The sequence below is a fragment of the Falco rusticolus genome, chromosome 4, assembly GCF_015220075.1.
Source record: "Falco rusticolus isolate bFalRus1 chromosome 4, bFalRus1.pri, whole genome shotgun sequence".
Lineage (NCBI taxonomy): Eukaryota > Metazoa > Chordata > Aves > Falconiformes > Falconidae > Falco > Falco rusticolus.
The window spans coordinates 109,650,221-109,676,006 of record NC_051190.1 but is presented as its reverse complement, the minus strand read 5'-3'; the positions used below and the strand labels follow the sequence as shown (position 1 = coordinate 109,676,006).

General features: G+C 50.4%; 2 protein-coding genes and 1 long non-coding RNA gene across 3 annotated transcripts; 1 reads left to right on the top strand and 2 right to left on the bottom strand.

Moving 5' to 3' along the window:
- Positions 1 to 13,782: 13,782 nt before the first annotated feature.
- On the bottom strand, positions 13,783 to 15,450 carry HOXA1 (homeobox A1). The gene is made up of 2 exons (XM_037386538.1): positions 14,629 to 15,450; positions 13,783 to 14,214 (listed from the first exon to the last, which is right to left on the bottom strand). Exons 1-2 carry the CDS (start codon positions 15,245 to 15,247, stop codon positions 13,859 to 13,861), a joined length of 975 nt encoding a protein of 324 aa, XP_037242435.1. The 5' UTR covers positions 15,248 to 15,450; the 3' UTR covers positions 13,783 to 13,858.
- A 21-nt stretch (positions 15,451 to 15,471) lies between these two features.
- Positions 15,472 to 19,342, top strand: LOC119147476. The gene is made up of 2 exons (XR_005104049.1): positions 15,472 to 15,683; positions 17,968 to 19,342. It is a non-coding gene; the product is annotated as an uncharacterized LOC119147476 (long non-coding RNA).
- Positions 19,343 to 19,843: 501 nt separating this feature from the next.
- Positions 19,844 to 22,062, bottom strand: HOXA2 (homeobox A2). The gene is made up of 2 exons (XM_037386537.1): positions 21,301 to 22,062; positions 19,844 to 20,615 (listed from the first exon to the last, which is right to left on the bottom strand). The coding sequence occupies exons 1-2, from the start codon at positions 21,680 to 21,682 to the stop codon at positions 19,867 to 19,869; spliced, it is 1,131 nt and encodes a 376-aa protein (XP_037242434.1). The 5' UTR covers positions 21,683 to 22,062; the 3' UTR covers positions 19,844 to 19,866.
- Positions 22,063 to 25,786: the final 3,724 nt, after the last annotated feature.

Below are 25,786 nucleotides of genomic sequence, written 5' to 3'. Positions count from 1 at the left end.
AGTTAGCATAGTGCATAAATCTTTGCAGCCAGTTATAGCAAGATGATGATACTATCCACAGGTAACACGATGGAAGCACTACCACAACAGAGCCTTCCTAATGGTGGTCATCCATTTACCAGTGTGAGCCACGCTAATGAGGTCACGCTGATTCACTTCGTGTCATTTCCCCTTTGGAAGCAATCAGCCCAAATACAAACCAGTAATACATTAGGAGAGGTCACCCTGCTCGGCAGCTCTGTACAGAGTGAGCTGTTTGTATAGGACTGGGAGCCAGATCCAAACCTGCCTGGAGCAATAGGACATGGGGCTACTGACAACAGGGCCTGTGAAGCAGATTAACCCCCGTCCCCCCGCCACCCCTGTCCCCCGTCCCCTTGAAAGCTGCCTGTGCTAAGTGCTGCTCTTGGCTTTGCCTGTGGTTCTCTCATCAACCTGCCACACCAGCCCTGGGGGCAGAAGGGAAGGTGGGGGAGTACACTCTTAATTTTCCTTCTGCTGATTGAAGCTTTTGCCTCCTGCCCAGCGCTGCCGAACCCCACAGCAGCTTTGGGGCAGCAGAGGGATAGGGGCACAGCACTGCCAGGAGCTGTGGCAGATGTGGTCCTGCCTCCCTCACAGGGGGACAAGAGGCTTGCCCTCTGACAGACATGCTGCCCCCTTCCCCATTTCTCCCCCTCTCTCGCTCACCACACCAGCAGCTTAACTACTGGAGGCTGGAGGGAATGTTACTAACCACTCTGGTTTGGGGTTTATATTTTTTTCAGGAGGCAAGACATGATGCAAAGCCTACTGAGGCCAACAGGACCATTACCTCGCTTGCAAAGGGTTTCTCACGTGTGCCAGAGCTCCCGGGTCCAGCCAAGAAGCTTGGTGGTGACTATGCAGCACTGCACTCCCCCTCAGTGCTGAGCTCTGCCCCTGGGGCAGTAAGACACCCATCCTTCCCTTCCTCCACATCACAGACCTGGTGTTGGTCAGCAGCGGGGTTCAGGGCATGGAGGCTGGTGACTGATCAGTCAAGAGGCATAGGCAAATCCCTTCCCTCCCCAGCCTTAGCTTCCGTGTCTTCAGCCTGGCAATCATTCCCTTCCATGGCATACAATGAGCTCTGTGGAGGAGAGGTTAGAGCTGATCTGATTTTTGACGCACAGGGTTATACAGATTACTCATATCTCCATCAGCATTTATGCCTATGCTGAAATTGAGGATATCAGTTCCCTTGCCAGAATCTTATCCCTAAGACTAGATGTGAAATTCAGCCTGGAAAGGTACTCGGGTATTTCTCTCACTTCTTGAGGACCCTTGTCACACCCAGTTTTGGTCTTCTGTTCACATGAGTGCAGTTACTCACATGCAAAGCTGTGTGCAGTTTCAATCCCATGGCTTTCTCTCTAAGCACTGCTGTGCCCATTCTGACATTTCCAGCCTCACTTGACCAAATTATATGTGGTTTTAGGCGAAGATGTTCAAAATTTAATGTCAAATAGATGCAGACTGAGCCTGCATGGGAAGCAGGAAATACAATAGATACGTGCAACTCCATTATATGAATTTATCAGTGTACATTCTGCATACTTTATAAATTTCACTAGCATGATCATCTGTTTTGTTCCTAGAAGAGAAAAAGCTAGCAAATACAAATTTCTTGAAATAGGTGGCAGAAAGAGATTGACTTGAAATAAACAAAATAGTTGAAATTAAATTTTCTTGGCAAGATTTGCTTGTGTTGTTCATCAAATAAATGTACATTATGTCTTGCACTGTTACTCAGCTGCGATCCTATAATGTGTTCTCTGCATCCTGTCAGACATATGATCCTTTGTCCCGTAATAGACCCAACTATCTCACAACCAGCTGAGCTCAGGGTCATCCCAGGGTCAGGCTGGTTAAAGATGGCTGTCAGTTCACTGCCTGACTCACAGACACACTTTAAATCACCTTTATCTTACTTGGACTGATGCTTTCCAGCCATCATTGTAGCAGGGGCTGTAGCATCTATGTACAATGTAGGGAAATGTCTTGTAGCATCCCTGAAAATTTCTCCATGGATATGCAATGTGCAATGTACCTGATATAAAGGAAGTGCAGATTGATGTATAACGTGAAATGAGAACTGTTTCAAATACCTTCATGCAAGGTAGCTAAACAGTATGGTTCTCATCCATCTTGCAAATGACAACAAAAATTCAGAAGGTGAAATATCACCTTTCAGATCAGAAATATAATTATTACTTAGCCTGAAATTTCCAGCAAAAGGAGTATTTGCATAAGAAGGACAGATAATCTGGGAAATGCATCACCCGATGTTTTTATTGTGATAAATACCTCCCTTCAGCTCCTGATGCTATACAACTTCTAAATGTTTGTCACTAGTCTCTAAGGTATAGAAGAAAGACATGCCTTAATTGTAAATTTACACATGCTTTATTGCCAGTGCAATGGCATGAACACATATAACAGGATTGTCATTCCAGTTAATTATGCTGATTCTGACATGTACCTATCACGTCTAGAATTGATAGTGCCTTTCGACCAGTTAGTAGCATCACAATATGTTGTGTCTTTCTTTCTAAGGTTAAGCATGTTAGGGGCCAGGGAATGGCAGGAGAAAAGTCCCTGCATACTAAGTAAGTGCCACTAGCTCAACAGCCAAACCTCCTTTAAAGAGAACTGTAGATAGCTCAACCCCCAGCACATGTTCTGCATTTCTATGTGTGCTCCAGCCTGAGTCCACCTGCCCCAGGCAAAGACAGCAATTTTCATTATGCCTAATAGTAAACAACACCATCTCAACCCCTCTGAAGCTCTTGGCCTTGTTCACAGTGTGTATTGCCGGGTACCCAAGCAGATGGTAACACTTACTAAAGATATTAAAGCAGAAGAAAAGACAGCAGAAAAGGAGGCAACTATTAGTAAACACTTTGTGGCAAGGGAAAAAACAATTTCCATGTTTTCCCCGCAGCAGAAGTCTGAGTCTGTGAATTCCAGACTAAAGGAACTAGTGGAAGACTTGAAATCAACAGCAAACCACAAACAGCTATCAAATGAGAGTAAAACACCATCCTTACCCTCAGCAGAGTTACCGTTGCTCAGATCAAAGCCTCACTTTAAAAACCTGCACTGAAAAGGCAGATAGAGGTCTGGGGAAACCATACATCCTCCTTTCTTTCCCACACACCCCAGTATAAATCTTGTGGGGCATTTCAGAAGGGAAATGGAAGTACATATATCTTACAGTCACACCTGACTGATAAGGAAGGAAGGAAGGAAGGAAGGAAAGAAGGATGAACAGACAGATAGACACATTTGCTTTTGTAAAATATTAATTAAAAAAATCTTCAAGTCATTAGTTTTCTACCACATAACCCACATATATTTTAAAGAAAAGCAAGATTTTGTGCTCCACTCAAAAGCACAAAACCATGGGTAATGGGATCCAAGCTAGAGTAAACAGTGCAAAAACCTGGAAGAAAGAACACAGAGATATTATAAAATACATTAAGGAATAGCAACGCTGTTGGACGGTCGTGTGAAACACAACTTGGAATACCTACCTCTCCATGCGTTATAGCAGTTTCACATTGTGCCTGGGAAAGGAAGAGATATCACCACCAAAGTCTCTCTTCTATATGCTGGCCCCCTGCTCCTGCCCAGCTGCTGCCTGGGAGACAGTGGCAGCAATGGCCAGTAGAGCCCCTGCATGGTTGTCCCTCTTCTTTCCTCATAGCAGCCTTGCCATTTTGACCACCCCCATCGTAACGTGAATTAAAGCAATGGAAGGGCTGCACCAAGTGCTAAAGCACATAAGCTCATGAGGTCTGAAAAACTGGAAAGGCTTGGAGCACCAACGAACAGATGCTGAAGAGCTTGTCTCATAGGTGTGGATAAGCATCTGGGAAACATCTAAACAACATTTATTTTTTAAATTCTTTTAAATAAGACAGTATGCTGTATGTAAGGAGGATTTCCTTCCCCCCATTTTCCTAATAAGAACTTTGCAGCCCTTCACCCTTCAAGTGCATCCAGAATTCGTTTTGTTGGTCAAGAAAAAGTATTTTCAGTAGTGATATTTTGGCTAGCCACACATACTCCTACTCATAGTTAAAGGGATGTTCACATGTGATGGCTCAAGGAATGTCCCTTAGATCTAGCACACAGGATCTCTGGAGCAAAACACGGTGCCTGCATTCGGACAAGCTCAAGACAGGACTGCTGACAGACTTCATTCCTTTCTCCCTCTTCTCTTTGAGCTCAGATAGTATTCACCTATTCACCCTATGAGTAGTGGCTTTTGGAGCTACTTGACAGTCCTTTTTCTGAGAAAGTCCCTACTGAAACCTCTACAGTGTTTTATATAGCACAAATATAGCAGGAATTAACCTTTTGTGATGAAAGGGAATTTTCTATTTGATGCCTGCTGGCATTTTTTTGCTTTAAACATTTTACTACAATAAAAAAAAGTCCTACCCTCTGATATGTGAACAATAAATCTAAGATTATTTAATCTTCACTTAAATGCAGATTGCTTTTTTTCCAAAGGCTGATATCTATTCCTTGCCCTGGAGACTATTTAGAGACAAACAAAGCTGATTTTAAGGCTCAATCTGGACTCCATCACCTTTAGTGCTTCTGCTCTGAATTGATATGGAATTGCACTAAACAAAAGACCTGCTTTAAGGATTAAAAACATGAAAAAACATGCCTCATTCTCATGAATCCTAAAGGACACACCCATGCACCCACAGATCACTCCCTTCCTTCGACATGGACACTCCAGACATGCTAGCACGCAAGGCAGATCTCAAAAGTGCTTCACCAAGGAGAATGGTTGCTTGGTTTTCCTATGTGAAGTAAGAGCATCCTTCTCATTGAGTGCAGGCAGCAGGGGCACAGGGGACCCTGTACAGCTGTGTGGGGACCACCATCCCACTGAACGCACACGCTGCCCTCGAGGAAGGGGCCGGGTTCCTTTTGTCTCCCCTCAGCCAACACACACCTGAATGCAGTTAATATTGCTCAGCTCTTCCATTCATCTCCTGGCCGGTTTTTCAGTCTCTAAGAAGAAAGGAATTTTACGAAATAAAGATCTAAGGGTTGAAAATGTGTGTGCAAAAGGAGGGGGGGGAGTGTGACAAACCTTGCCGCCCCATGTGAAAGGTTGTTTTGCTTTTAGGCCAGAGGGGAGGAGGCCTGATCCTGCTCCTGTGCTAGATAAGCAGATATCCTGCAGGCAAGCAAAGCTGGCAACAGGCTGAAATCATGGTGAGAGTTGAAAAGCTTGTTTTTCTATATGCACAACAAACCAGAGACGTTGACAGAAAAGCAAAAGAACATCTGCTCATGCTGATCTATGAATGCTTTCCCTGGCTCCATTAACCTCCCTTCTTTCTCTACATCTTTTTTTCCTAAACTGAAAATTATAATTTTAAATGTTCAAGGCTTTCATTTCTCTATTAATCACATTAAATCTCCTTAGCCAAGTTAAAATACTCTGTGAGGTGCTTCAACCAAAGATCATTTGCCTTGCAATTAGAGCTCATTTTTAATACAACAGGGGGGAAATAGAGAACCACAGCTTTAGAATCAATAGAACTATAAATTACATGGGAAAGGAAACGGTAGCATCCTAGCTTGAAACAACAGATTTATTATCAAAGTGGGTAGCATTGTATCGACAGAGTACATAAGTTTTATAAAGAAAGAGAGAAGGAGACACACAGAGAGAAATCAATGTTAACATAGGCTCACTGTTGCTTTAAATGCTGCGTTTGTGGTAACTAATTTTCACTTATTATTTTAAATTGTAAAATGTCACATTGAAAAATGGTGAGTAGCTCAAAAAATCCTGTCTGCAGTATGTTCTAAGGCAAAACACCACTGATTTTAATGAAAAAGGTCTGCAGAAGAGTGTCCCGTTATGTGTTCCGTATTTAATCCTGGTTAAGACAGGTTACTAAAGGGCCTCCCTCCGCTCCTGTATTTTGAACAGGATCATAGGTGAGGTTGCAGCTAAGATTTGTATTTAAACCTCAACGATTTGCATTTATTTTGTTTCACACCTACTGAATAGAGTGAGCAAAATTGTTCTTTCAGATAGCAGCAGATATTTTCAGTGCATCATCTTCCCCTTCCACCAGTAGGATTCCCCTGTGGTTGCTCACATACACGATACAAAAACCCTCTCAACGTCTGACCGGAAGATTTCTTGTCAGGTTTCCACTGCTTTCAGTGCAGTCTGCCCTGCTGTCTTCTCAGTGAAAAGCAGAGAGGAAAATTTTGTGCATTGCTGAATACAGAGCTGGCAGCTGGGGCCCGATCCAGAGCCCAAGGTAATGGGTGTGTCTTCTGCTTCAGTTCCAGTGAAAGTGGGAGTCAGCCTGTATGGTTGACTGGTCTTGAAACACATCACCATGTTCAAAAAGGGGATTACATGGAGATTATCTGGATTTCTGGAGTCTGTCATCTGATTTGCAATCAAACAGTTTTGGTAGCGGAGCCTTGACAGAATTTTCAGTGTTTTTTGTCTGTGTTCCTTTATATGCTCTACCGTGCCATTCAAACCCTGGGGTAAAAAAGGTGTCATCTGAAGAGAAAAGTTATCTTTGCTAGTGGATTACCAGGTTCAATGAGGCTAATCTTTTGATTGGCAGACCTGTGGGTCTCAGGTGAGCTGAATCTCCCTACTAGCCACAGTAGGTCCCACTCAAAGCCAATGTATGCGTGGGTTTAGTACAAGCCTCTGCTAACATCCAAATCTTTGTTTTGTGAGCTGACTTGAAAGCAGCTCTGGTAATGCCTCTTTGAATGAATCTAAATTCTAGGGAAACATACATCTTCTTCTGGACAAAAGCATGGCATGTTTCCTGTGCAGTGTGAGCTGAGGTGTGTCACTGAGGATAGGTCTTCTCAGACTCTTTTTTGCCTCACCCTCTATTTTCATTATCATTGCCTTGCGTCCTAGCACTGTCAGAAATACAAAAAATAAAATATATGGGTTGGGGGGAATGTAATAAACTGCAAAGGCCCATGGGGTCCTGCCTGTCTGCAATACCCACATCCATGTCTAAACATATTGTTCATGCTAATACTGTTTGCTGGAAGGTGTGTTCCTCCAAGATAACATTTTTGCACAGTGAAATATGTGTGGCTCTTCGATGGCTCAGCTTGGACGGGATCACCTTTCAGTTTCTAGACAGTGGTTTGGGGTTTTTTAGGGGTTTTTTTTCCCAGCACAGCATGAGGAACACGAGGCTACCCCAAACCAATGCATTTTGTTTTATGATCCATCTGTCTTCAGAACAATGCATGGATGTTAAATCCACTGATACTACAGAGTAGTGCCGCAGTGATTTTATTTCTTGCGGAATAGACGAGTCTGGTTAAAGCCTTCACCTTTGCTGGGTGCTAGCAGGAATATTTTACAACTATGCTAAGAAAATCAGTTGAGGCTGGGATGGCATTTCCTCTGCAGCTGATGTTTTGCACAGCAGTTATTTGAGGTAGTAGACCTGTTGCAAAAGTCAAGAAAAAGCTTTGGTTTAAAAAGCTTTGTTTTATTGGTACAGAGGCATTTCAATTAAAACTGTGTAGAAATCCCCCACCCCTGTTGCTTAGCCCCTTCCATAACCTTCACCTTCTTGTGAAGGCAGCAAGAAATCTGGACAAGTGGTTATTCTCTGCACCTCCTCCGATGTGCTCCCCCTGATCTGTGCCCAGATGGAGCCTGTGATTTACATAGATGTGCTTTGCACCTGAAGTCTCACCAGTGTGCAGTGGAGGAGAGATTCCCACTCCCCCCTGCCCCCCATTTCCATCGCCAGCCTCATCCTCACCCCCATCTCTTTTCATTACTTAACAAACCTGGTCTCATGTGTTTTCTCTGCTCTTTATCCCATGTCACCGGGGCTGAGTGACTGCGGAAGATGAGAGGGGATGAGGAGTGTGAAGAGGGAAGCTTCTGCCTTTGGTCTGAGCCTGATGGGGAATGATGAAAACCACATGGGCTATGAAGAAGTCCAGTCCAACCTTCTGTTTACCGAGCTCCCTAGAAACGTCAACATCTGTCACCAAGTTACCCCTAAAAGGGGCACCCCCTCGCTGCAGCACCCCGATGGCAGGTCCCATCCCTCTTCCCCCAGCACGGGCAGGAGCAGAGGGGTGTTGACAGAGGGGGAGGGAGGTTATCCAGAATTTGGTGATGGCTGTATTAATAGACAAAGGACATCAGAGGCGATACCCCTGGCAGCGCTGCGATGCCACCTCAGGCGCGGCCGGCCGGCCCGCAGCCTCCCACCCAGCAGCCCGCAGCCGGCCGGAGGGGCGGGGGGGCCGCCGGGACACCCCCCAGCTGGGGTCGGTGCTCGCCCCCCCTGCGGCCGGGGGCCGTGGGCAGCGACCCGCTGTGCCGGGTGCGGAGGAGCGCGGCTGCCGGGGCGAGGCGCGGAGCGGCGCGGCGGCCGCAGCCCCGCTTCGTTGTTATTACAATGCACACAACGAATTTTCTCCGTATTAGTCATTTCCCGAAGATCAGACCCGACGACAGCTGCGAATGCAATCGATCCCTACAAAATGCGTTAGCGAAGCTCTCAATCAAAGCAGATATTTCCTTGGACTTATTTCTTTTTTATTTTTTAATAATCGATAGCATATTGCCTTTTTTTTTTCTTCTTCCTGGCGGCGAGTGTCCCGCCGACGTACAACCCCGCGTAGGTCAGAATTAGAACGTGTATAAATACTTGTGGGAAAAGCCAAGCGTATCGGATGCAAAGAGCAGCCGTTGCGCAGGGCCGGTAAGCCGGGCAGGCACCGGGGCGGCACCGGGGCAAGGCGGGCGGGTCGCCCGCGGCTCCCGACCGCTCGGACACTTCCTACAACTGTTGGGAGCAAAACGCTCCATGAGTCCCTGTATTTTCCTAATCCCTCCGCCTCCCGCTGGCTACTCCACATCTTAGACCGATGTGAACATAGGCAAAAGAGCGTGTGGCTGAGATTGGCTTCGTGTCCTTCTCGTTGTCCCTCGTTTGGGGTTGTATTTGGTTTTATTTGACTTTTTTGGTTTTGCTACTTTTACTTTCCTGAACGGGGAGAATTTTTGCAATAAATTGAGTTTGTATTTATAAACTGAGCATCCGGAAAAGTCACGAACTGGCTATTAGTTTCATCATACCAGAGGCTGATCATTATTCGGCCACGTTTTTATAAGAATCAATAGTCCCGATCTGACTTTACGAGAGAGACGCTTTCAAGGGAAGTAGATCGGAAAGCCGAAATAATTGTAAAAGTAAAGGCTGAAACATTCTCCCTCTGGAACAAACGCTTAAAATATGTCACTGCCCTGTAAAAAACAGGCGTGGAAGCATTTTCCGGGCCAATTTCGGCTCGTATTACTGCAATGTGTAATCCTTTTGAAGTTGCATGGCAAAGAGGACTCTTTGCGCGATCAAAATTAACAAAGTTTGCCCCAAGACTCTTAGGCACAAGGGAAGACCTCTTTTCCCCAGAGTTCCCATTGATTTCAATGGCCTTTCTGAGCTTGAAACGGGAGTAACTGCGACCTGTAATATTTTATGACACATAAACTATAGAAGAATAATGTTAACAGTGAAAGTCAGCCAAGTAGTGTGCCTGGGGAAGAAAAGGAATGTTTGCCTTGAAAACTGAGAGAGAAAAAGAGAGAAAGACCGTTTAAAAGACAGAAAGAAGGAAAGAAGGAAAGGGGAGAAAGGAAGAGGAAAAAAAAAGACATTATATCGCTATTTATTCATATTATTCATTTTATTATTTACGTATTCCCTTTTTGTGGTTGCCAATTTTCACAGAGCTAATTGCTAAGGGAAAACAAACAGGAAATCTTGCTCCTAAGCTTACGCGGAAAAACATTGTTAAACGACTCTTTCCCAAAAAAAGACTACAGACCCCCCCTCCCCACCGCCTGGAGGCCCCCGCCGTTGCCGGGCGGGGAGCAGCCTCCCCCGGGCCCCCTCCCCGGCGGGCGCTGCCACCCAGGCTCTCCCGGGGCCCGGCCGGGAGCCCATCGCCTGTCGAGCCCGGGGTCCCCCGGCAGTGCCTCGGTGGGAGAGGGGTAGCTCCTGAGAAGCAGTTTGGCGGTGAAAACCCGCTCGAGTCTATAGCCCAAACGTGAGCTGCCATTAGAGGCGTACTAATAAATCCCTTTTAAGCATGCATTTATGCAGCGATTACGTGAACTTTGGCCTTTGAAGAGTCCCTGCAATTAGCAGCGACGTCCATCGCGTTTTGCCCAGATTTCTCTCTACTCTTTTTCCCAGAAGGGATGGAGAGGGACGTACAGCCCCGCGGCTCTGCCAGCGCCTCCAGCTGCCGGGCGTGCCTCCAGTCGTCCCCCGCCACCCCCCGTCCGTGCTGGGGAGAAAGCCCCAAGCATCTCTCCCTTTGCCCCCGGAGCCCCCCTTGAAAATGCCGGCTCCCTTGCGGGAGGGTTTGCTTCCCTCACCCCCGGTACCTCTCGCCGGAGGCACCCGCCTTTACCCCGGCGTTGGCGCAGCGCGGGCTCGGGGGACACGCTGGGGTTTGGTGGCTCCGCGAAACAGCGGAAAGCCGTTAAAATTTAGTTAAAACTGCTGGGCAAAAATGAGAGGGAAGTTGAGATGACGGGGAGACACTGAGAAGGAGAGAGGGAGAGGGATGACTCTGTAATTGTTGCCTTTACCAAGGCTGTGAGATTAACCACTGGGATTTATTCTAAAGTGACCCATCACCGAATTCATTTCTGCTTGAACTTTCGGTGAACCTGAGATTAAAGAGGGGAGAGCAGCTAAGCAGTTTGTTGTTAGCTGCCTTTTCAACAGCCCTTTCAGACTGAGTAAATATTGATCGGTTTCAATCTGATTGCCCCAGAGGAAAACACCAAAGCATCTCAATAGCCTCCAAAAGTAAACTTTAAAGGTGAACAGCAGAAACGGCGTTAACTATGACAGCAAGATGCTAAACTCCGTTCGACTTTTGGACGCGGTTCGGGTTGGGATTTTTTGGTATGGTGAGTTTTTTCCCCCCCCCCCCCTCATTTTTCCCCTGGGACTACAGAAAGAAAAATTTAAAAAAAATTTAAAGGTGTAAAAATAACAGGATGTCCACGAGCTGATGGCAGATCAGTGTCTCTATCAGGCCAAAGCACGCTGTGATTTTTTTTAGCGATATTTTTGCGCTAGAAACTGTAAGGTAGAGCTCTTCATTTCTCTTCCCCACACCCGCTGATCCAAAAGGCTGATCGTATCGAAATAATAATAACGCTAAAAAGAATGAGCCAGGATCGGGAAGTTTGGGGTGTTTTTGCTTGAAATCGATCAAAACTGCGAAAAAAAAAAAAGAAGAATTACCCGGGGTTTGGGCTTGGAAGGAGATGGAATTCTTTGCCGATGAATCGCTCACCGCAGACTGACGCACTGACAAGTGTCTTGTCTCTCACATTTAGGCTGTAATTTATGGCCGCTCTTTCTAACACATTAAGTCAACACCGGGGGAGCCGGGTTGCAGATCCGGATTCCAGCAATGTTTAGATCCAAATTTCGATATTGAAATGCCCTCATTGGCATGCAAATGCCACTTTAACACATCTAGGTCTCTGGAAGAAGGCCATCTGTTTTGCTTTGTGGCTTTACACTAATAAACAAAAGGTAAAGTATATGGCAGGCGGGGAAATGAAAGTAACAGAGGCATCGGCGGGAGCCTTTGGAAACAGCCCTGCTCCCTTGCAGATAGCTCGGCTCTTGATATGGCCGCTGCGCCTTGCAAATCAGGGCTTGTCTCTTTTGACACCCAAGTGAAGAAAAATTCGTTGACTCTTTGCGGATCCCGCAAAGCTAAGCCTGCGTGGGCAGCCCGGCCCCCGGGAGAAGCCCGGCAGCACTGCCCCGCAGCTAGGCCGAGTGGAGGAGTTACGCGTGTTTGCACTGAAATTCAGGAGGCACCGGTGACTTCAGACACCCCGCACCTCGCTGAGCATGTCTCTGCTCGGTCCTGCCACCCGGCTTCTCCCCACACACGCTCCCCCGCCCCTCCCCGCCCCGCTGTTCATTTGACGCCTCTTGGAAACGATATTTACCTGGGACTGCTTGCTCTTTTTCCCGAGGGAAAAAAAAAAAAAAAAGAAAAAGAAAAAAGAAAGAAAAAAAAAAAAAGAAGGGGGTTGGGGGGTGCAAAATGGGTTGGAGTTCATGCCAGAAGCACACTGCTAGGGACCTGGGAGCCGTCTCCCACCCTGGCACCCATCAGCCACTGGGGATGGCACCCGGGGCGGCGGGAGAGGGAAGCCCAGCTTAGTCCCCGGGCTAATTAAATGTGCAGCCCTCGGCGAGAGGCCTGGGATGCAAGGAAAGACTTGCTGAAGACAGTTTCTGCTTTTGAAGGGTGCTCTGTTTATATAAGTGTCAACATCCATCCCGAGGTGAAAAGGTTAGCACTTGACCCAGGAAGTTCTCATCTTTGGCTTCAGAGATAGATCAGGATTATATGGAGGAGGGAGAGGAGGGCCTTATATTTTCTAAAAATAATATTATTTGAGCATAGGAAAGGAAGAAGCTTTGTGTTATGAGTCAGGCTGGGCAACCAGAGCTCTGACCCCGGCAAAACATGAAGGGTAACACTGGGAGACTCTTCCTCCCTTTCCCTCCTTGGAAAGGCCCCAGCCGTGGAAAATAAAGGAAACCAAACTGCTGAGCCCAGCCTGTGACTCAGCGCTGACGTCACGCAGAGGTAGGCAGATGAGAGCTACCTGAAAGTGGAATATATTTATTACAGACATTATAAGGACCCGTAAATCCTGCCCTGGCTTCCATCACTGGCGGAATCCCAGAGCCTTTCATGATTGTACAGAAAATCAGGACGACATTTCGTTCACATGTGACAACTGATAGAACTCAGTGTACTCGCAGTACAGCAAAGCACGGTGCATCATGCAATGGTCTGGACACCAACCACAGAAATTATACATTCATTTGGCCATTCGTCACATTCACAAGTATGTTGAAAAGACATCGAGTCTAACGGAGGGTTAATATGAAAATAGGAAGAGGTGAGGTCTTTTGGATGGTTATACCCTTCGGTTTGAGCATAATCCAACACAGCTTTCCAGGAGGGGAGGGAAGGGGAGGGGGCAAGCACACCGGGTCAGGTTTACAAAACCTAGTGCAATCGAAGCCTTGTTTGTCACATTTAAAGAAGTAGCGCTACTTTTTTGAGGTATCTGCTTGAGCTTAAGACTTTTACTTGATACGGTCATCAGCTTTACCAATACAAAAGTGAATCCAGTTTGGCGAATGCGCTCACCCTGCTTAACCTGATAATCGAAACATCATTTCTAGAAAAATCTGTAAAAAGATAAATCTCTCGGACAAAGTATTTACAAGCAACAAACTCATAGACACGAACAAAGAATACATTAAATTAAGGGGATGAAAGTCCTAGAAGTTGTGTAAACACTTGCAATAGTGCATCTCTTCGTGAGGTTATGTACCCTATATAACCTGTCTTTCACTCAGGGAAACTCGGAGGACCGTCCTTGCAGCAGAGGAGGGAGACCCTTACACATGTGCCAACACAGCTCCTCCAGAAGAAAGGGCTGGGGGCAGGGGGCGAAGGAACCCTGCCCTGGCACCGAGACGCCGGGATCTGGCGGCTGGGAGGCAAGCAGGCGGCGGAGCCGGCACCCCCGGGCGGGACGGCGGCGGGGAGTGGGGGGGGCGGGGGGGGGACGCCGGCGCTCCGGGACCTCTCGGGGACACCGACCGACCGACCGAGGGACCGACATGACCGCGGTGAACGGACGCGAGCTGCGCTGGCGGGGGCATCGCGACTGGCGGCCGTCGGCGCACGACGGGTCTCAGTTGGAGGCAGCGAGCGTGTCCGAGGCGGAGGAGGCGGGCGAGGCGCTGCAGGACGACGAGCAGGACTTCTCCGAGGACTCCTCCGTCTTCTCCTCGCAGCCCGTGGGGGTGGCGGGGGAGATGGGCAGCAGCCCTTCTTTCTCCCGTTTCTTTTGCTTCATCCGCCGGTTCTGGAACCAGATCTTCACCTGCGTCTCGTTGAGCTGGAGGGAGGCGGCGATTTCCACCCGCCTGGCCCTGGTCAGGTACTTGTTGAAATGGAACTCCTTCTCCAGCTCGGTCAGCTGCTTGGTGGTGAAGTTAGTTCTGACGGTGTTGGGCTGCCCCACGAAGCCGTATTCGCCAGCCTTGCCTGCGAGGGGACATGCAGCGGTAAGTAAGCGCAAATGATTTATAGGCGACGTAATCAATATGTCCACACCGGCTAAGCGATAGGGAGCAAGAACTTCTTAGGATAAGAGGGAAGCCCCGGCAGGGTGAGTGATGGAGTGCGAGGTGCTAAACCGGAGTCAGCCTCTAGTGTCAGAGGAAACTTGATAAGTGGTTTATGAATTACAAGAAATATGACCGCGGGAGAGGCGGAGAGGGGGAGTCGGGAGCACGCGGCGCTGGAAGCCAGCTCCGCGGGCAAACAGCTGCGGCTGCTCCCAGAGGTGCGGGCCGCCCTTCCTGCCCCGCACCCCGTGGGGCACCCCGCTTTCCCCGCACCTCAGGGCAAAGAGAGAGACGGGCGGCCCCCGCCCCGGCGCTCCCGGCGGCCACTGACCTGTTTTGGGTGGGTTTCTTTTCACTTTCATCCAGTCGAAGGTTTGCGCCGGCGGCGAGGTCTCGGCGGAGGGGGAGCGGGCGTTTGCCCGGTGCCCGGCGTGGAGGGGAGACAGGGCATGGTTGTAGGTGCCCAGGGGCAGGCTCTGCTGCTCCTGCCCGTAGGGGGGAGGCACGTACTGAGCGGGACCCCCCGCGTAGCCCTGGTGCGGGTGCGGGTGCTGCGCGCTGGCGGCGGCGGAGATGCTCCCCGAGTACACGGCGGGGGCGCAGGGGGGGAAGCCGCCGCCCAGCTCCGCGTCCTGCCCGAGGGGGTAGGGGCCGTACGTCGGTCCGAAGCCCTGCGCGCCGTAGGTCGGGCCACAGCTGGGGTGCGCGTAGGACACCCCCAGTCCGCCGTGGTGCTGGTAGGCGGCGGGCTGGGCCGAGGGGTGGTGGTGGTGGCGGTGGGGGCTGATGGGCACCCCGCGGCCCGCGAGGAAGCGGTCCTCCCCACTGCAGCTGCCGGCGCTGACGGCGCAGGGCTGGAAAGTTGTAATCCCGTGGTCGGGGTGGTAGGCGCGGGCGGCGCAGCCCCCCGCCTCGCCGCCGAGGACGGGGTACTCGAGGAAGGAGCTCATCCTCGCCGCGTCCCTCTGTCACGCCGCCACCGGGTCTTCAGCGTCCGGCGGGGCCGCGCCAACTTTCCCACTTCCTCCATGGGGCCGGCAGGAAAATGACACGAAGGTACAGGCAGCGGGCAGGCACGTGGGGGACGGCAGCCAATGGCTGCGGCGCCTGCGGGACTTTCTCGGCTCCTGCCGCTGATAGATCGCTGCGTCGGGGGCATTTAAACGCCGAGCGCTCCGACGGCGCGGCACGGCACGGCACCGCGGGGCAGGGCGGCGGCGGCCCCCCGGGGGGGCGGGGGGGGCCGGGCCGGGCCATCGCCCCGCCGCTGCCGCCGCCGCTGATGCTGCTGCCGCCGAGGTCCCGCCCGCCGGTTGAAGAGGGGAAGGCAGGAGAGACCCGGAGGCTGCGCCCGGCCCGCGGAGCCCAGCGGCCGTCCCCTCCAGGGTGAGTGCTGCTGCAGCGAGGGGGCCCCGGCGGGTCCCCTGCTGTCGGCGCTGTCAGGCTGGCGCTGGGCACCTCCGCGCCCCCCGCCCCCATCCCCCCCGGCCGGGGCCGCTGAATCCCCGGTACGGGGCGGGGGGGGATGGGGGGGGGGGGGGGAGGGAGGCGACGACAGCACTGGGAGAGTCAGCCCTGTGGACGGGGCTGTTGATGTGGTTGGGGACTGCTGCGGGGATGGGGATGGAGATAGGGACGGGGATGAGGATAAAGCGGAGGATGGAGATGGGGCCGAGGACACGGATGGGGATAAGGATGGGGATAGGAACAAGAGCAAGACATCTCGCTGGTCCTGCCCCGCCGCAGTCCCAGCGCGACGCCACGCCAAGAGTTAAAGGGGCTTGTCCAGCCGCATCACCAGGCGGCCGCGGACATTAGCATAGAAATGAGCCGCTTTTGGGACTGCCGGCCATTGTGCGCTCCCAGGCCCACCGGCCTCCCCCTGGCCCGCATCACTGCTCCCCCCGCACCTCCGCCGGGCCCACCCGCGCCAGTACGGAGCTGGGATAGGGGAGGAGGAGCCGGGGGCAGGGGGACGGATGACTGGGCGGGGGCCGGCGGGCCCCGCAGCCCATCTGCTGGGTCCCCGCAGTGCCGCTGCAGCACGCCCGCCCTGCGACCGGGCAGGGGGAAGACTGCCTGGAGTGCCGCGGGTCGCAGCCCGGCAACCCGGGGAGGCGGCCCGGGGCAGGGGCAGGGAGCGGCGGGAGGCGCAGGGCCCGCCGCCCCGGCCTCTTTGTCCCTGCGCTCCGCAGCCCGGGCCGGTAGTGGCGGGAGGTGGCAGATGGCCAGTGGCAGAGACGGCCCCAGGACCCTTGGGAACCGCGCTGAGCATCGACTCAAACCCACCCCTCCCCACCCCCACGGAAAAAAGAAAAAAGTGTCCGTGGATAGAGAAGGAGAGAGGACGGTGGGATGTGGGTTGCGACCTCATACTCGATTTACGTATGGGGAAAAGGCAAGGGGAAGTAAAGGCCGGGCATCCATCCATCCCGGGGCACCCAGCCGTCTGCAGGGAGAGAGGACGGCACCAACACGCTTCAAAGAGGCGTCCTGCGAAACGTGAACCCGGGGGATAGAAGGATGGAAAGTCATGTTCCCTGCCACCAGCCCCAGGAGGGGCTGCCGCCTTTATTTCTGCAGGTGCATTTCCAGCCGGCTCCTGCGTCCCTCTGTTCTCACGCTCGGTTCTTGCTTGTTTTGAAATCCAAAAGTGTCTTCTACCCCGCCACCTCTCCCAGCTCGCGAACACACAGAGAGACACAAATCCTCAAGCTCCTCCCTCCCACATGAACGACAACATCCTCCTCTAGGTGCAAAGCTCTCCTACCACTATATTAGGTCAGCCCTTATCCCATGCCACCTCCATGGCCTCTCTACTGCCAACCCAAACCCAAGGGCTGCCCTCTCCACCACGCGTCTATCCATATGCCTTCAGTACTTCTAATGGTTCTGGTTTACCAGGCAGGCACGGATGGTTAAGGGCCCTCTAGAAAGGTTCAGTTTCTTAAACTCCAGGGGGGCGGGGTGGAAGACAAGAGCAACAACACTCCAGAGGCATTTATGGCATTATACTGCACCGATTTTGGCTATGGTTACAGCTGTAAACACATTTATTTCATTCTTGTAAACCAGTTATGATAAATACTGCATAACGCAGAGAAAAAAAGGCAGGCCGCTGGGACTGTTTACTAATAAAAGGGCTGGCATCTTTTCAGTGCTTTTTCAGCCAGCTAAGAAAAAAATATATATTTTACTATAAATAGAGCCGGTTTACCCTTCAATTCTGCTGAATCACAGCACCTCTCTTACAGTCTCCAGCATCCTGAAATCCTTTTTTCTCTCCCTTTTTCGTGCCATTGTCTTCTTTGTTGCATTGTCTCTGTGGCGGGTCTTTGGGGGTTTGCTGCCTGTACTGTGCGCGGGGGCAACACCACGAGAAGGGCCGGAGCAAAGGGGACGCCCATTCCCTCTGCCCGCAGGCCGGCCCGGCCCCTCCGCGGCCCTCCGCGGCTCCGCTCCGCGTTTCCTGCCCCCGGATTGGGGCCAAGGGGGCGATCCCGGCGCTTTAGGTTTTTCTGTGGGATTGTGCCCCCGATGTGGCCCCAGGGCTCACCGGGAGAATCGGAGGCGGCTCCTGCTCTCTGTATCCCCCCATTTGTTTAAATGGAGTTTAAATCTTGAAGCCTATTTTCCTCTTCTTCTTTTTTTTTTTTTTTTTTTTTTTAAGCATTGTCAGCATCCAGAAATCTAGGCACAAAAAAGAAACCTCAACCCGTACGTCCACGTTGTGGTCCAAATTAACCCAGTGGCAGAGGAGTTAAAATGCCGGTGAGGCTGCTCGCTTTCCGCAGGGACAGGGCTGGAGCAGAGGGAAGGAGAAAATGCAGGGCCGAGGTTTCGCTGCGTCCGCAGCTCAGCCAAGCTGTTGTTTTAAAAGAGCAATAAAAATGAATTATGACTAAACGCCTTCTCACTTAATGGTTTTAGACGGGGATCTCCAGCCCCGGCAAATACGTAAGAGGATTTTTATTTGTGCATGTGTTCCTGCAATTGATCTCTTTGATGACATTCTCATTCATAGAAAGAATTTGATTTATGACTTTCGGAAGAATTGCGTTCAGTCCTTCCAGCTATAATCCACGCATCCCAGCTCCACAACATGTTGCAGGGCTGGGAGACAGCACTCCCCGCATGGACGGCCAGCGGTGCACAGACCCCGCTCCAGCCCCACTCGCCTGTGTGGTGTTACCATACACTCACACGCACTCAGAGGCACACAGGGAGCCGCCACCGCACCCGCCCGGGATCCCCTGGCCCCGAAGCAGCAGAGCCCCGCTGGCATCTGTTGCTCAATTCCAGCCAGAAGGACGGGGCTCACTCTCCGCTTTGGCGTTCGGCAACGCCGCTAGCCGGATGGCAGGCAATTTGTTGGAGATTTCTGAAAGCCCATCTTTGCTGCCGCCAGCAGAGTGGGGAGCCCCTAGGAAGTTTTAACTTAAAGTCGGTATCCCCTTTTCCTTATCAGTCCTTCTCCCCGCAAGAAGGTTGAAACAGAAAAGATATCTCCGGCTGTGCCCCCGCACCGCCCCTCAAAAAGACCAAGTGGAGGGGCTGATTCCTCCCTACATGCTTTTTTTCCCCCTGTGTTTCTGCCACCCTTTTTAATTTACAGTCACTAACTTCTCCATTTCCTCTCTTTCTAGGGCTGATTTCTTGGACCGCTCAGCACGTAAGAAGTAACCAAGCGCATTCTCTGTGAGCTCTAATATTTTTTTAAGATATGCTTCCTGAAAAAGCTTGCTGGCTGCTAAGCACTACTTTCTAGAAAAACAGGATTTTTTCCAAAAAAAAAAGCCTTTCGTGTGTGTAACAGGCTAGTTTCTGCAGGAGACACTTCTCCTACTGAGTCTCTTACGAGAAAGTGCTCGTTCATGCTTTTGTTACAGCTCACCATTTCCAAGCTTTGTATTCTCACAGGCATAAGATGCTACATTTATCCATTAAAAGGAAGAAGTCTTCATCAAAGATGCGAATGGTTTTAGTTTCTTTGGTTTGTTTTTTTTACCCTTGTGAGAACCCTTGCAATAAAGAATTTGAATGTGTTTTTCCTCTCTAATGAAAGTCCTAAATTACCAAAAGGGGAGAGCTCATAGTCAGAATGTTGGATTTTGATTATTAGTAAATTAATAGTAGAAGGGATGGGGAGAAAGACCCGTCATGTTACCAGTATTGAAAGGAGAGATAAAGAGAGAGGGAGAAAGAGAAAGAAAAAAGAGAAAGCTCCTTGTAGCAAACAAGAATTTATTCTACCAAAAATACTTATGACAACGCATCCTAATGCAATACAAAAATAAAAAGAAAGTGAAGATACAATTCCTATATGATCACTTTCTTACAGACCTCATATATTGCTTTCATAGAAGGACCTAGAATGTGGCTAGGTTAAAACTGAACACAACTAAAACTTCGTAAGAAACGGCAAAATGGCATAGCAGAGGGAGGTAACAAACAGAAAATACTGACCAGGAAAAGGGGGGAGGGGGGGAAATAAAATTAATTCACGGGAAAAAATAAAGAAGAATAAAGAGGAGAAAGCAGGACCCTTGGAGAGGACGTCTTTAATTTCTCAGTAATTCAGATGCTGCAAGTCAATTGTGGTGAGTGTGTCTGTGAAAAAGTCAAAACTGTCAGCAGAAATATCTACGGGACTGTCCAGAGATCCTGGCAAACTGGGGGAAACTGCATCTGAAAGCTGTAGGCAGGAATCTGTGGAGAAAACGTTGAAGTCCTGTAAAGAAGGGACATCTAGGGCCTCAGGACTGTCATTGTTCAGGCCAGCTGCACAGTTCTGGGCCATTGTTGAGAGGCAGTTTTGAACAGTGGGTGACTGATGTTGAAAATGTTTCAGATTTTTCTCATTGCTCGTTAAAGGCGAAACGGGGAAAGTTTGGGACTCGCCATTGTGCGCATTCTGCGCCTGCTGCTGGGAGAGGGCATTCTGCTGGAAAGCGTAGCCCTCCCGCTCCAAGAGCGCGCCGGAGACGTTGCTGAGGGCTTGCTCGAAGAGGGATTTCTCCTCCTCCTCCTCCTCCTCCGCCGCTTTCTCCGTGTCCTCTAGGCTCTTAAATTTCCCTTCGCTGTTTTGGTTCTCCTTGCACTGGGTCTGTCTCTTGTGCTTCATCCTCCTGTTCTGGAACCAGACTTTGACTTGTCTCTCAGTCAGATCCAGCAAGGCTGCAATCTCAACTCTCCTCGGTCTACAGAGATACTTGTTGAAATGAAATTCTTTCTCTAGCTCCAAAAGCTGGGTGTTGGTGTAAGCCGTCCTCAGCCGCCTAGATCCACTGCTACCGCTATCGGGGATTTCAAGGGGGTCTGTTAAAAAAGAAAAAAAAGAAAAAGAAAAACACCACCACCACACGCACACGCACCCCAAAGCACCATCGCCAGAACAGCGAAAGCAAAAACACACGCACGCACACCCAAAACAGATAAATGCACGGATTGAATTTCAGCACCCGAGCACATCGCATCCCCGGGGGTGGGGGATGGGGGGGAGTGCTCTCTCTGCACGTATGTGTCTATATTTATATGTCCATATAGCATAAAATAGCAACTGCAACAAAATGGCCGCCTTTGGATGCAGTAAACCCATTGTGTTACACTGCTGAGCGCCCGGTGCTGCGTGCCCCTCGGCCACCTCCGCAAAATTACTGCCTCCAGCTCCCCAACCTCCCCACACCAGAGCAAACTTTATATTAGCCATACCGCAATTTATAATTAATGCATCAGCTGCTTAGCTGAGCGGGAGCAATCTATCACTCTTCATTACTGTCAAATATCCTAACTCTAGAACGGCGAGACAAGAGGGGTCAGCTCCAACTCAAATAAATCATCCGGCATTAAGCAAGTTTGGGGAAAGTTTGGGTTTCCAGAGAGCCCCGCCAGCTCCGTCCTCCCCGCCCGCCCGCCCCTCCGCCTCGTCCCCCCGCGAAGCCGGGGGGATGCGGGGAGCCAAAAAAGCGGCCCGGCGGGGCCGGCGGCAAGTCTTTGGACTGACCTTTGTGGCTGAGGCAGGCAGGTCCAGCGGCTGAGGCGGAGGCCGAGGCGGGCGGCAGCGCGGATCGCTTGGACGCCTTTTTCTCTTTCATCCAGGGGTACTCCGGGGGCGGCGGGGCGCCGGCGGGGCCCGGGCTGCCGCTGCGGCCGCGGGGGCTCGCCTTGGGGCGACCGCCGCCGCTGTGGCGAGGGTGGCTGCCGGGGTTCAGGCTGGGGATGGTCTGCTCGAAAGGAGGAGGAATCAGTGTCGAGTGTGAAAGCGTCGAGTTCTTGATTGATGAACTTTGAAATGTATCACCGACAGGGGGAAAAGATGTCAGGCACTCAGCAAGCGATGGCTGGCTATTGATAAAACCGATCTCTCGCTCAAATGCGAAATTCATGGCCTTCAACTGGCAGCCCCCGCGGAGAAAAAGTTCCCTCGGATTCAGGGGGCTCGGGGGGGGGAAGGCCCAGGAAAAAGGAGAGAGAGGAGAAAAAAATATAGCATAGAAGATCGCTGGTGGGGTGTTTTTTTTCTAATTCACTGATTACAGCCGTATGGGGACCGTGCTACTATTAAACTATTGAATTCATGGAGACAAGGTTGAAATTGGACCGAATTGGCTGTCACATGATTGCCTCTGCCCAATGACAATTTGGGCTTTAATCAAAAGAAGCCACTGTCTGTTTGATTGATCCAAAAAAGTCGGGAAGGAACGCCTCATTGGGGGCCAGAAAGGCTTTATTTACACTTTTTTTAAAGAGGGAAATGATATCTCGAGTATCTATCCCCTTGGCGTCCTAATCTGAAATGATCGGGGGTGGGGGGGAGGGTGCGTGTGCGTGGATATGTTTGTGTGAGAGGCTGCGAGTGTGTGCGCGCGCGCGCGCGAGTGTGTGTGTGCGTGTGTGTGTGTGTGTGTGTGTGTGTGTGTGTGGCTGTCTGTCCTGCAGCCTGCTGCCTCCCTCGCCTCCACCCGCACACTCTTCTCTCATTGTTTGGGACTGTCAGGAAAACGCTTTGCACCTCACAAATCATTTAAGCACCTCAATCTGACGCCTTGAGTCATTAACAAAGTAATCCATTAATCTTCAAAGTTTTGACACCGCCAGGCCCCCGCATAAGAAGTTGCACCCAGGCAGGAGTCTGAAGCAGAGGGTCTTGATTTTTCCCTAGGAATACCACTTCCTCCAAAACTAGTTTCTCCTTCCCGACTCAGCCTCGATGGGCTCCTTTTTCTTTCCTGGGTTTTTTTCCCCCTTGTTTGTTCCTTTTTTCTTTCTTTTTTTTTTCCTTTTTTTTTTTAACATTTTTTATTATTATTATTTTTTTGCTGGCTATCGGGTGTACAGTACGGAGAACAATTGGCCGCCGGTGCTGAGCCATTGTTTAACAGGATCTTCCTCAGCAACCTTGCTTCTAGGGGAAGAGTCAAATAGGCAGCAGCCCTTGTGCTTCATGACTTCCCTCTCCAGTTGGCTTCCCGGGATTGGACCGTAAAACATAACCCTAGGAGTACCTCTCCGGGCGAGCCAAATCGCGAGGCTGCGAACGCGTCTGGCTATTGCCTCTTTTTTTTTTTAAAAAAAAAAAAAAAAAAAAAAAAACCAACAACAAAACAAATCCTATGCCTTAGCTTGCAAACGATACTCCCGTCTGCTGGCATAATTTGCTTAATAACCGTAGTAGGCTGGGTCTGGTGAGTATTTTCGATTACCAGGAAATATATGGGCTGGTAGCGGGTTTGTTTTCACGGGGCCAGGCAGAGCGAAAATGCTGCGGGGTTATGACTTGAGAGACGGCACTCGCCTCCGACGCTGGGCTCTCGCCGCCGCCGCCTCCAGTCGCCCCTGCTAGGTCGAGGCAAGTCCCGAATTTGGATGCTTTGGGCACAATTTTCCAACCAGACTGAGGCGAGAGGGAGAGCGATGACAATGATGGCCACAATCCCCAGCCTGATGAATCCTATGGTCACAGCCGCCCTGGGCAAGCCCGGACTGGGCTTGTCTTCCCGCGGAGCCCGGGGTGCCTGGCGGGGTGGGGTGCGCCGGGGGGCCGGGGGGTAAAGCGCTTCCGAGCCGCTCTCCGCGTCCTCAAGGAGCCAGAGATCATCGCCAGCGCGATGCGGTGCCGTCTCGCTTTATTTTCGGGGTTGCCAAAAAGGAGTCGGCAACCGTCTTCGTAATTAAAAAAAAAAAAAGAAAGAAAAAAAAAAGAAGAAGAAGAAAAAGAAGGGGAGGGGGAAGGAAACAAGACCTCAAGTACTCAGCGGATCAGTCTGTGTCCAGACTGCACGAAGTGCATTTTAAAAATCGGTTTTAAGTTAATGCACCCACAAGATGCAGCATATCTGCGAAGGCATTGGAGAGAGGGGGAGGGGAGGGGCCGGGAGGCTTTAAATGGGCTTTTTGGTGGTTGCTTGTTTAAATAAAATATAGAACGAGACTTGTCATTTAATCTCTCAAAAGGGATGCCTTACAAATATCGATGCTGTTGGAAAATGCAAGGGGTTTAATTTTCTTGCTTTTAGTCCAAACAAAGCTCTGGTGGTGTCTGCGCGCGATCAATCTTGGCCGCCAAAAGGTTTGACAGCTACTGGCCCTAAAGAACACATTTAAAGCTTCTTGCTCTTTCCAAGATCAAATGTGGCCGAGAAAAGAGGCAGAGCAAGAAACGCAAGTAAACAAGGAAAAAAGCTGCTTTTAAAATATGCTGGCAGAGGACTGGGCTGCTTGTGGGAAAAGTCCGTTTTTATTTTGCTTCTCAGTGCCTACATTGGGGTCGGGCTTTTCTTTTTCTTTGCGCTTTTTTTTTTTTTTCTTTTTTCCCTCTGGAAAATATTGGGATTAACAGCAGGATGACAAATAATAAAGAGAGAGGTTTGGACTTTAACCAGGCTTTGTGAGTAAAACCTGTGTGGGTGTCTCTATTCTGCACATTTGTTTCGTGTGGTCAGTCTAATACAAAAACCACCTGGAACACAACCTTTGGAGAGAGGATGCGAAATTCTTGGGCAAATCAATTGCTTCTGCCTCCAGCAGGATCTTTTAATCGGGCGAATCTTAAATGCAAAAACAGAAATTCTTATTTGCAACCTACAGGCTCCGAAGAAAGGGTAGAGTACGGTTTCTGGAAAGAAGGGGGCAAAATCGCCTGTATTTTTCTTTCTTCGGAGTGGGAGGGGGGTGAAACGCCAAATTCCTTCTCTTTGAACATTTTCCTAAAGTGTAATTCGTGGTGCTAAAGGAGCCACACAGTAAGAATCACCGACTGTACCGTTACCTTTTGTTGTGTATAACCTAGCTGATCCGAGGCGGGGGGGGGGCGGGGGTGGTGGTGGGAGCGGCTGGAATTTTATATGGGCGCTCATCTGAAACGGGCAGTGTCTCGCAATGTTGCAAAAATGCTTCCTTCGCCTACAAAATAATAATCAGTCGTCGGTCTGTAGTGGGTAATAATCAGGTTTCAATTAAAAATATCAGACCACGTAACCTGTCCTTTCACCGTTACATATCTATATATACAGCAAACAGCACGGCATAAATATATTTGCAATCCCTTTCTTTGACTGAGCATGCTTTACCTATTTATGCAGAAAAGCTCTATATAGATTTATGGATGCATGACAATGTTTCAGCATCAGGCAAGGATGGTTCTGGGAACAAGATAAAGCCCAAAGATTAATAATATTTCAGCATGAGACCAAAATGGCGACATTTTTTTCTGTGCTCTAAAAGATACAGATGGTGAACAGCGTGCGTTATCATCTACACAGCATAGGAATATGTCTTTATAAACGTGCAGGGGTACATTTTACCTAGTCTATTAAGGTCCATTTTGATTTATCTTTCAAGTTTCAATCTAAAAATTACGGACATTTCGCCTGAAAGGAAGAAAAATAGGATTTAAGCACACGCTTGCGGGTTTCTGCCTTCCACCTCGAGCCGAATCGGACCGGAGACCTCCGCGGGTGCCCGTTTGGGGTCCAGACAGTCACCCTTCTGCAGAACCGTGCCCCCCCGCCCTGCCAGCACGGACGGACGCGCACACACATCCACACCCCCGCGGGAAGAGAGGGAACGCGAGGCTCCCCTCCCCCACAGCTTCAGGCTGCGGTGGGCAGGGAGGGCGGCTCAGCAAAAATGAAACAACAGCAAATAAAATAAAAATAATTATAATAATTAACAACATAAGAATAATATCAATGAAAAAAATAAAATCCACTGCTTTAAGGGAAAGGGAGAAAACGGCGGCGGGAGCCACGTCCGGAGGCAGCGGCCCTCAGCATCCATCCCCCCGGCGCTGTTGCGGTTTGGCCGGGGCCCTGCCCTGCCACCCCGCTGCCAGCGCTGGCGGGGCCCCGCGGCCGGCTGCGCGCGGCCCCCCGCCTTCCCCAGCGCCGAGCCGGGGGGGCGGCCCCTCCGCGCCCACGCGGGGCCCTGCCCGGGGACAGGGGACGGTCCCCCACCGCACCCCCGGGCCGCGGGGAGGGGGCGATCCGCGC

Bases quoted from the DNA above. Each gene is read 5' to 3' on its own strand.
- HOXA1 (XM_037386538.1), bottom strand. From the start codon at position 15,247: ATGAGCTCCTTCCTCGAGTACCCCGTCCTCGGCGGCGAGGCGGGGGGC. The intron at 14,215-14,628 runs GTCAGTGGCCGC...GTCCCCTCGCAG, and splicing joins AAGAAACCCACCCAAAACAG to GCAAGGCTGGCGAATACGGC.
- HOXA2 (XM_037386537.1), bottom strand. From the start codon at position 21,682: ATGAATTTCGCATTTGAGCGAGAGATCGGTTTTATCAATAGCCAGCCA. The intron at 20,616-21,300 runs GTCAGTCCAAAG...CTTTTTTAACAG, and splicing joins TGCCTGCCTCAGCCACAAAG to ACCCCCTTGAAATCCCCGAT.